The 10,930-nt window shown below is 39.6% G+C and overlaps 1 protein-coding gene and 4 non-coding genes across 6 annotated transcripts; all 5 read left to right on the forward strand.

The window, feature by feature from the left end:
• Positions 1-587: 587 nt before the first annotated feature.
• On the forward strand, positions 588-10,245 carry NCL (nucleolin). 2 transcript variants are annotated; one of them, XM_072408322.1, is made up of 15 exons: positions 588-744; positions 2,409-2,504; positions 3,146-3,365; positions 3,971-4,084; positions 4,696-4,848; positions 4,955-5,050; positions 5,580-5,703; positions 5,783-5,928; positions 6,695-6,821; positions 7,395-7,549; positions 8,027-8,150; positions 8,281-8,411; positions 8,952-9,084; positions 9,449-9,720; positions 9,802-10,245. In XM_072408322.1, the coding sequence occupies exons 1-15, from the start codon at positions 727-729 to the stop codon at positions 9,858-9,860; spliced, it is 1,968 nt and encodes a 655-aa protein (XP_072264423.1). In that variant the 5' UTR covers positions 588-726; the 3' UTR covers positions 9,861-10,245. The 2 variants fall into 2 exon arrangements, with proteins under 2 accessions (XP_072264423.1, XP_072264424.1); XM_072408323.1 differs by having other exon boundaries at positions 3,971-4,064; positions 4,694-4,848.
• LOC140330221 (small nucleolar RNA SNORD82) lies at positions 3,833-3,906 on the forward strand. The gene has a single exon (XR_011920690.1). It is a non-coding gene; the product is annotated as a small nucleolar RNA SNORD82 (small nucleolar RNA).
• On the forward strand, positions 4,472-4,537 carry LOC140330220 (small nucleolar RNA SNORD82). Its single transcript, XR_011920689.1, has one exon. It is a non-coding gene; the product is annotated as a small nucleolar RNA SNORD82 (small nucleolar RNA).
• On the forward strand, positions 7,847-7,924 carry LOC140330224 (small nucleolar RNA SNORD20). Its single transcript, XR_011920693.1, has one exon. It is a non-coding gene; the product is annotated as a small nucleolar RNA SNORD20 (small nucleolar RNA).
• LOC140330223 (small nucleolar RNA SNORD20) lies at positions 8,470-8,544 on the forward strand. Its single transcript, XR_011920692.1, has one exon. It is a non-coding gene; the product is annotated as a small nucleolar RNA SNORD20 (small nucleolar RNA).
• Positions 10,246-10,930: the final 685 nt, after the last annotated feature.

Raw genomic sequence — 10,930 nt, forward strand, 5'->3', positions numbered from 1 at the left:
TAATATAAATTACCAATACATACTTTACCATTCCTGCCAGTCAGCCCTGATCATTTCTAATAACACAGAGCATTCACATACTCACCACGCTCCTCTTTCACCAAGCACACAGGAACTTTTCATGAATTTCTCTTAGTCTTAATGTAGAACACGTTTACAAATGCCCTTGTTACCAGTATATTAAACATTCTAAATAAGCCGAAGGTGTAAAACGGTTTCTTTTTAAACAGAACTAATGACCAAGCAAATGAAACATTCTAGAAGCGATTTTATTTGAGCTGACTGCATACACATATAAAACACGGGGTACATATTGCAACCCACGTGTGTAGCTAATACTACGCCGCCATCTTGCCCACTCCATTAACCACATGTTTTTTTCTCGCCCAAAATGGCTACAACTACAGTCGCATTCCGTCCTCTGATAGGTCAGAAAAAGGAATGCCCTCTCATTGGTGCGATCTTTGCGTTCCACAACTGCTTCTCGCTCACCATTGGCAGTGGGTTCGAACATGCTCAGAATAGAAGTCACAGCCCATGGTGACGTCGCCACCTTTGGCGCTCGCTGATTGGCTAGCTGCGGACACGTGATAAGCAACCTTTATTAGCGCCTTCTACCGAGCTCGGCGACCAGTTGGTTTCTTGTCACAGGCCTAATAAGTCTTTAAGAAGCTCAGCACAGCCACGTGACGTTCCATCGAGTGGATCCACACATCAGCCGAAAACATGGTTAAGCTAGCTAAGGTAATATTAGGATGCAAATAACTGCGTCTGCTCATTACTAAATTCTGTTTTTCTGTTTAATATTGAATTGTTTTATGTGCAGTGATGGGAGTATACAGTGTATTATATGTGTAATATATTAATTATTAATGAGGATTTGGGCATTCGCATGGGATGACCGAGGCTTAGCGCTGCAGCAAATCCGGCGCTGTACGCATGCGCGGAGGTCTGTGGGTGACGTCATGCAGCTTCTCCTTTTCAGCGGGGATTTAGCGGGTTATTGTAGTAATGGTGAGGAGGAGAATGGCGTGTACTCCGCCAGATGTCTGTGTGTAGAGGGGGGGGGGGGTTGTGAGGTGGCGGGCCCGCCCGCGCTCGTAGTGAATGCAAATGTCCGTACAGTGTTCAATGTAATAAAGCCTCGTGTGATAGGTGTGCGTCTTCATCGGCGCCATTTTGTTTTCCCGCGATCTGCTTGTAAAACTACCTCGAGAGCGACTTCCGCTCCCCACGCACGCGATTCCATCCCGCGTGGCGGCTGCACGTGGTCCAGTGGCGGCCACACGTGGCTGCCCGGCAAACCATGAGCTTGTGCGTGTGCTAGATCCTAATGATAATTATACTCCTTTGTTAGACTTCGATGTATTGTTTGGTATAACTCTGCCTCTACTCTCCCATACGTTTTTTGTATTATAAGATGAAATATTTGTTGGAAGCACACTGTATAGTGCAGGCCATGCCTGGTGATCTGTAATGGATCCTTTCCATCTCTGGCTCACAATCACATTCTGATCAGATTTATTCAGCTTTACCTGTTACAAAGGTGAATCTAACAGTGCACTCAATAAATGTGTAAACTGTTCTGATATTACAGCACCCAGCTGCTACATAGTGTTACCACCATGTTCATGCAGCAATGTGTAGGTGATTGGTAGTGACATTGCTGCAAATATATGAGCCCTTGGGGTTGAACTTTACACAAAAGTAATACGAATACTTCCCTTACCCCAGCTTCTGTACTACAGGTAGACATGCAAAAATCCAGCGATCCATAATCCGTTTCCTTTAAATTTCTGGCATGGATTTCAAATTTAGGCTGTTTTCTGGAGAGGCCATTTATGTATTGATGGTGCTGTACTCCAGGATCAGCTGTTGAATCTTGCTTGCATGGCTTTCCTGCTCATTCCTTCTCATTTATTTGCTGCTGTATAGCCCCAATATGGATTCAGCATACATTTAAAGGACTGTGCAGGCAGTCATCTTCTGTTGAATATATACAGCATATAGGTCCAGAGATTGCCAGATTTTTGAATGTCCACTTGTATAGGTGATATCACTTTCTGCTCAGCTTCACTCTGGGGCTTGCAGAGAACCGTGACTCCCACACAATTACCCCCGGCATAGCATAGGCTGTTCACATGGATAGAAACCAGGGCAAGGGTGTTAAGTATTCGAACATCTTGCACATGAGGAAAGGATCCAGTGATAACCATGTGTTACAGGGAAGACTATACAGTATTTTCCCCAGAAGTCAGTGGCTACTGACAAGTGCCGGGTGGTGTGCCCAAAAGGGGCTGGGGGAACACTGCTGTAGAAATGCTTTTAATTTCATGTATTTATAGTGACCTTTGAAATGCTTTGATAGTAGATGTTTGAATGTGACAAAAGTTTTTATGTTTTTGCAGGGAGCAAAAGCACAGGGAACTAAAAAGGCACCTCCCCCAAAAGAGGTGGAAGACAGTGAGGAGGATGAAGAGATGGAAGAGGAAAGTGAAGAAAAGGTAATGTCTAAATTTTACAATAGATGGCATGGACTACTTTTTTATTGTACATTACACTCTAGTTTTGTTTGTACAATTTGAGCCTTTGGCCTCCCATTGTCTGCCCAACTAAAGTACTAAATAGTCTGTGTGAGCTTGTTACGAGGGATGTGGCTTTTGCTCATCTGTACCAAGATACAGCACATGAGTGTAAGTCGGAACAGGTACATTATTTTAATAAGTTCAATTAGGACAGGTATTTGTCTCAACATATTAGGCAGTGAGGTGTCAGTTACTGTTTATAATCCGCATTGTGAGTAATTCACAAACAAAACAAAAAAAAAACTTAATGGAGCCTAGACATTCATTAACTCCTGGAGCAAGCTGTGCTTTGATATGTAAAAAAAGGCACAGTTTGTCCTGGTCATCAAGAGATACAAGATTTTAGAGATCAGCTCCACTCTGAAGATCACCCACAACCTCAGATGTGTTTAGCAAAAGATTTATTCTGCAAGTCATGCAAACCACCCCCTTCCCCCAGGGAAGCCCCGTTCATATCTAGGGGTCTGTATGTTGCATGTCCTTAACTTGGGGAAACTTGTGATTAAGATACCCCAGCCTGCTGGTTAATGTTTGGTCACTAATCTGATTTATGTTCTTAGGTGCCAGTAAAGAATACACCAGCCAAAAAGGCAGCAACTCCAGCAAAGAAAGCTGCCACTCCAGCTAAGGCAACTCCAGCGAAGAAAGCTGCCACTCCAGCAAAGTCTGTAGCTACACCAGGAAAGAAAGGAGCTGCTACAGCAGCAGCAAAGAACGGGAAACGGGCCAAGCAGCAAGAGAGTGAGGATGAAGAGGACGAGGAAGATGACGAAGATGATGGTATGTTGTTTGCATTAAGTTAGTGCTGTACAAAGGCCTTGCAAGCTTTTTAAGTAAACAGTGGTGTGTTAAAATTATTCCCACTGCCAGTTTCTTTATACTGTTGATATACTGAATTTTTGCACCAGGCTTTAGAAGAGGTGTGTATGTACAGAACCTTGAGGTCTTTTGCATATTTTAATCTAGTTTTAGGACTGGTGACATATTTGTAGATGAAGACTCTGAGGATGGAGGAAACAAAAGTAGTCTCTAAGAATCCCTCTGCCAAAACAAAAAAACTCTAGTTTGTCTTTATAAAAAAAAAAAGTGATGGTTTTCATTTTATTCCACTGGATATTTTTTCACCTCAGATGTAAAACATGTTTTCGTAATGACTTGGTACAGAATAAGTTTTTTTAGCTGGTGGAACAAAACCTGAACCTGTAAAATCATTTTTACAAAATTTTTCTTTTAGAGATTAATTTATAGGCACATATGATGAATATATTGGGACTTAATACAGAATAAGTCTTGATGTTGACAAAATCTTTACCTGATGTGCTTTTTTTCGCTGTCCATCACTAAATTAGGGTTGCCTTTGTGTTAATAACATATTACATTTTTAGAAGAGTCTGAAGAAGAGAAAAAGCCTGTTGCCAAGAAAACTCCTGCCAAAAAGCCTGCAGCCAAGAAAAATGTAAAGGAGGAGTCTGAAGAAGAGGAGTCTGAAGAAGAAGAAGGTATGCCACCTTAAAATTATTGGCACTGATGAACAATTTTAGGTTTAATTGTGAGCAAGGCAGTTTCTTTATTAAGGCACAGGCAGTGTTTAATTTGCAATAAAACAAGCTTACCCTGCCTGCCTTCCAGTCCTTGTACATTTTGAGGCTTTTTGACCATCTTGATTGGCCAGAATACCATGCATGCACACAGAAGTTTGTTAATTCCTGGCTGCCAGCTATGCTAGGATCGTACACACCATGTACGTTAGAGATTGTAAATGGGTAGTTAAATTCTTTTTTTGCAGAAAAGGCATCCTTTGCTTGTCCCTTCTACAGAATCGGGCCTGTCTGCAATTTTTTATCCGTTCTACTTTAATACTGGCCTCAGATGACTTGAAAATTTTTGGCACAAATGATGACCAATTTCGGGACTTAATACTGATACTTGATGATTGATATTTGCTGATGTGCCATAAGTACCACACTACTTTGTTTCTAGAAATTCAGATGCTATTGCATTTTTGTATATAAATCAGACCTATTGTTTGATTTAAAAAGTTATTTTGCAGTTAGGCCAACTGTAACAACTGTAAGTTACAATAATAAGCAATAAAACTGTTAAATTCCAGACTCCGAAGAAGAAATGGAAACAGCCCCACCTGTCGCTAAAGGAAAAACAGCTACTCCTGCCAAAAAGGAGGAATCCGAAGAGGAAGAGGAGGAGGATGATGATGACGATGATGATGAGGAGGAAGAGGAGGATGATGACGAGGAGGATGAAAGTATGTGGCTTTTTGGTGGGGGGGGGGGGGTGTTTGTTTTTAAAGCTACTACTTTGTGTGCTGTGCAACCTATGCTTTCTCTTTACTAACTTTTTGTACTTTTCAGCGGTCACAAAAGACTCTGCAAAACGCAAAAAGGAAATGCCCAAGAGTAAAAGTGTACCTGAAGCTAAGAAGCAGAAGACAGAGGGTGGAAACGAAGGTAAATTAAAAATAACACAAGCTATGTAATGTGTTTTGACAAGTTCATATAAAAAAAATTTTGAAAGCTGGTTACCTCTAAGGAAGTGTTTTGGTGTAGGGTGTTCCTGGATGATTTCCACCCCATGTAGATGCGGTATACGTATCTGAGTAGTTTGCATATCCAAGTTTAAGACAGCTAATGACAAAAAAATATTTTTGAAGTATAAACATTCTCACCTTGTGCTAAATTGGCCTATTTAGGTGCTTAGTTGTGTTCCATCTGGGTCAATTCTAGATGTCGGTTATGGTGCCATAATCCAAATGAAAAATGGCAAGCCAAAATTGTAGCCAAATGGTACAAGTGTACTGATGAGTGCATATGTTGGCATAGTTAAGTAACTTCATTTCATTCATGTGTTGAACAATTAACAGACATTACTACTTGACCCACACCATTCTTAAAGCCAGTTCTCCATTTTGAACTTATATGCTGTTTTTTACAATTTTTACCTCTGTTTAAAATCTTATTTTTGAACCTGTCTTGCTAGGGTTGTCTGTTTTTGTTGCAAACCTGAACGCTTCAAAAGACTATGATGAACTTAAAGATGCCCTGCGAGAGTTCTTTTCTAAGAAGAACTTGCCAGTACAAGATGTACGAATTGGAGCCTCAAAGTAAGCTTTCTTTTTTTCTCTTGTGTGATCATTTGTCACCTGTTGCTGCAGCTTCCTGACTGTTCCATGTATACTGCAGGAGGTTCGGCTATGTAGAGTTTGCTAGCGCTGAAGAAGTTGAACAAGCACTCAAGTTAAATGGAAAGAAGGTTCTTGGTTTTGAGATGAAAGTAGAGAAGGCCAACTCTCCAGCAGAGAAATCAAAAAATGCAGAAAACAAAAAAGGTACATTTTTTTATTTTACACCAGCTCCCCTATCGAGTAAGCGCAGGCACCACAGAAAATGGGGCCCCTCTGCAGAGATAATGTCGTGTTTTTTTTTTTTTTTTTTTCTGAGGGAATTTATTTTCCAAAGTAATTGCTGTGTATCCTTGGATATTGGATCTTGATGTAAACCTGACATAGACATGGGGCTTTACCATAGCTTGCACACTAAAAATGTGGTTGGTGGTTATGCTTATCCAGACTTAATACTAAAAAAAGGTATATAGATAAGGGGAGGTATGTATTGAGTTACAAGTGGTAGCAGCTGCAATTGTTTTCTTCAATAATTCTTTGCTAATACATTTTTGTATCTGAGAGGCATACAACTGAGTAGCCACACTGTTGCATGTTCCTTTGTAATGTACAGCAATGTTATATGTTGGTGCTATATAAATACTGTTTAATAATACAAGTGTAGGCCTGATGTGCACTTAAATGGCTTTCTAATATAGGATTTTGGAGACTTGTTTCAAAACTGAGATTGCGAAATTTTCAATGCAGTGATAAGCAATGTATTTTAAAATCTGGGCTTGTCTGCTATACCTATTTCTCTGGGGTGGGGTAGCCTGTGCCTTCTTCATAACATAAAACCCCAAACATTTTTATGCAAGGTGACCTGTCAAATTTATCAGGATGGATTGTCTTATAGGACTTTTAATTTATAAAATATAAAACTGAAATAAGTCTTGTGTTCAGAAACTTCTAAGACTCCCACTTTTAATTTTAGAGAGAGATGCACGGACTTTATTTATTAAGAACATCCCCTATAGCACAACTTCAGAGGAATTGCAGGAGATTTTTGAAAATGCCAAAGAAATTCGTCTTCCTACTTCAAAGGATGGTGCTAGTAAAGGGTAAGTAAGACATCCTGTCTTGAAATAATGCTGGTTTGCGTAATATAACAAGATACACGCTTTTCTTTCTGTTTTGACTCGTGGATTAAATATAGACTGAACAATACAATACAGATGTGCATCACAATACTGTAGCCGTATGGGTACCATGACTATTGAGCATAAATGAAATACTAGCCTGAATGTACCTTGAGATTTTTGCTTCTACTGGCTAAGCTCCCTCATCCTCCCTGAATCACCTGTTAATTCTGGTGAAAAATGTATGTATAGAGAACAATGTCGCTGCAAGATATACAACGCAAGGAATATTCCTTAGGAATAACTGTTTACTTTCTCCCTGCATGTGAGATAAGAAAAGTGGAGGTGGTAGAAAGCTGACACAATTTAAAGGGTTAATAGATATGTATGGCACAAACAGCTGTGTCGATATGGAGGAGTGGGTATTCCTAGTGCCCCTTTGACAAATGACCATATACTTGCATTCTACCAAGCAGCACATTAACAGCAATGTCTACACATTTTTTAATATACTTTACAATTACCCAGATGCTTAAGGACTTTATTTATCTTTAGAATTGCTTATGTTGAATTCAACACTGAAGCTGAAGCTGATAAAGCTATTGAAGAAAAGCAAGGTACAGAAGTTGAAGGTCGCTCTATCTTCATGGATTACACTGGAGAAAAGAGTCAGAATGCTGGCGGCAAAAGAGGACCAGCACAACAAGGAGGTTTGTGATTTTGGCAAATGTGTAAAAGTGTTTGTTGGGTTTTCACTATTCTCAGTTTTACTTGTGTTATCAAGCTTTTTTTTAACGGATCGCATTTAGAATGTAGGCCTACTTTAAAGCCATATACAGATTTTGAATCACTGTTGCTGGAACTATCTTTGGTGATTGTTTTCAGCGACAAGAGAATGCTTTGAGCACAGTTCCATTCTATGGAAGGGGTTGGAAGACAAGCAAGTAGGTGGTGTCGGGCTTTCGCCTGAGATGGACAACTATCTGATGTCATATGTAGCTGAAGGCTCGAAATGATGATTGTTAACTCAGAGTATTCATGATGAAATTACATAATTTTACAAAGATAGTCAAGTTCTGATCCAGCAATGTATGTTTTACATGCAAAATAAATGTTAGTCTATAGGTATATTTGGTGTTGCAGTAGTTATGATTGTAATGAAAATTGAAATGAAATTCTTTTTTTAGGTGAATCAAAGGTACTTGTTGTGAACAATCTATCATACAATGCTACCGAAGACAGTCTGCAAGAAGTTTTTGAAAAGGCAACTTCTATTAGGGTACCCCAAAATAACCAGGGCCGGCCTAAAGGGTATGTATAAGACCTGGTATTGTAAAACCTATTTGCATCTAGGAATAACTTCTAATAAGTGTTTACAAGTGTTCTCAAAGTAATATGGAGTAGTGGTCTTTGCTAATGTGTAAAAATTCTATACTTGCAGGTTTGCTTTTATAGAATTCTCTTCTGTAGAAGAAGCAAAAGAGGCAATGGATTCCTTTAACAATACAGAGATTGAAGGCAGGACGATAAGACTGGAGTACAGCCAAAATGCCGGACCACGTGGCGAACAAGGTGGGAGAATAGTGTTGCTTCACATAAAACCATTAAGCATTGAAAATACGATCTATGCTGGAAATGATGATGACTGTATCTGAGTATCCTTGATGATAAAATCCTTTCTCTAGATAGTCAAGTACTGATCCAGCTTCAACCAACTAATCACAGCATATATTGATTGATCCTTTATCCCCACCAAGCCAAATCCTAATTTTCCTATTGTTTGACTAAATATTTTGCTAGAAGTCTGTTCATTGCATCTGTTCTTACTGGTATTTACAGTAAGTAAATTTATATCTGGTTACAGGAACCAGATGTAATTTTATGTACTTTTGCTAGTTCTCTGCCAAGACATTTACTGTTAATACCTTATATTAAGGGAATGCCTGTGGCTTGACTCCCAAGCAAATGTAGCCTACAATGTAGTTGAAAATTTAGTGTTGATCACTACCTATGAGTATCAACAAACTTCAGTCAGGTATTTAAATGGGGTAATAGATTTGTGTGCAGAAGTTTCAACTTATTTTTTTTTTTTTTTTTTCCCCCTCTCTTAAGGATCCGCTCAGTCAAAGACACTTTTTGTCAGAGGCCTTTCTGAAGACACAACTGAAGAGACCCTAAAAGAAGCTTTTGATGGCTCTGTAAATGCCAGGATAGTAACAGATCGAGATACTGGAACTTCAAAGGGGTGAGTGGTGGTCTTAATCCATATATGCCTACTGAACTCTCTTCTGCTAATGGTTTTTTGTTGATTCCTTCTCTTTGAGCTCTGTCCTGCCAGCTGTGTATAGCAGTGAACAGATTCGCAAGAGAAGGATAGAAATGGCATTTGTGGCTTAAGTTGCCCCTCTAATGAGGAGTTAATGGCTACTGTGCAACAAGATATTCAGAAAAAACTGCTTTTAACAGTGTCTGTTTAGGAAGTATTTTAGCATATGGCTAGTACAGAAAAAAAATCTTATTGATCTTGTCAAACATGCTTTCAGCTAGTTACATTTTGTTCCATATACATTAGTAAAAAAAAAAAAAATGTTTTCTTCTCCCCTCAACAGATTTGGCTTTGTAGATTTCTCCTCAGCTGAAGATGCTAAAGCTGCCAAGGAGGCAATGGAGGATGGAGAGATAGATGGAAATAAAGTTACACTAGATTTTGCAAAGCCTAAAGGTGACGGTCAGCGTGGAGGCGGTCGCGGTGGTTTTGGGGGCAGAGGAGGCGGTCGCGGTGGTTTTGGGGGCAGAGGAGGCGGTCGCGGTGGCTTTGGCGGCAGAGGAGGCGGCCGTGGAGGTTTTGGCGGCAGAGGCGGAGGACGTGGAGGATTTAAAGGTGGGATGAGTTTAATTTCCAGGATTGAAACATGTTTGTGTTTTTTATTTTGTGTGTGAATAATGCTCTTCTAATTTTTAGGTAGAGGAGGTGGAGGATTCAGAGGTGGTCAAGGAAAGAAGACCAAATTTGACGACTGAAAAGTTTTATTCTAGTCTCCTTCCAATTTCAAGCCATCTCCCTTAATTGAAAGGACTCTGAGAACTGCAGGGGGTAAAATCCCCTCCTCATTCTATCATCTAGATTTGGCAGAGCCTTCTGTGTGGACATTCCAGTGTGGAGACATACCTTTTCCTGTTTAACATCTGGACACAGTCCTTTCATGGAAGATGTGCGACTGACTGTCCTAACAGACTTTTTTTTAAAGAAGTGTGTGAGAAGAAACTATGTCCTGATGTTGTCTGTTTTACTCACTGTACAATTTTTTTCCTACAAATCCTGTAGTATTTTGCTATAAATGCAGAATGTTAATGGTTTGTGCTTCAGCCGCTGTCTCAGATTAAAGGACCTCATCTGGTTACATAATTTTTACATATTAAGTTCTACATACTTAAAATTGGTGCTGTTTTACAAATGTCATGTCTGTAATGCAGCACTTAATTCCTTGACTGACTAGTGTAGCAAAGGGAAAGTTTTCTGGTAGGGAATGTTCTGAGCCTAAAATGACAGTTCATGTACATGCATTTTTTTCTGTTTGTCAGTCATCCCATACAACCCCTTTTCCAGATACAATAACTGTTTTCTGTGAACATCTTAGTTTTGTTCTAATCACTCTGTCCATTAGGAAGATTCCTTTCTACTTTGGTAATGGTAACAGAAAAGTAGTATGGAATCTCATCAATTGGGAAACTTTCTTTTTACTAGATCTGCTCCACTAAGGGAAATGGCAACATGACCTCTCTACTCTTCATTGGAGGATTTTGATGCATTTTCCCTGAGGCACAATTTAACATACTTGTGGTTTGTTTTTTGAGCTTTGCTTCTTTGTAATGCCTCCTGGATGTTGGCAGAAATTTATTTTTATGTGCAAGATGTGTCCAGTTTACTAAAGGCCACAACATGTTGAGGTTAAGCATGAGTAGGCTGCCGTTTGCCGTGCCTTTGATTTAATTTTTGCAGTTGAACAGACTTTATTTTACACGGTTGGGCAGGTCCCTTATTGAAGCCACTTCCTCTGAGTCCTTATGATGTGTAGTAGAAGCTCTGGCAT

The sequence above is a fragment of the Pyxicephalus adspersus genome, chromosome 4, assembly GCF_032062135.1.
Source record: "Pyxicephalus adspersus chromosome 4, UCB_Pads_2.0, whole genome shotgun sequence".
Lineage (NCBI taxonomy): Eukaryota > Metazoa > Chordata > Amphibia > Anura > Pyxicephalidae > Pyxicephalus > Pyxicephalus adspersus.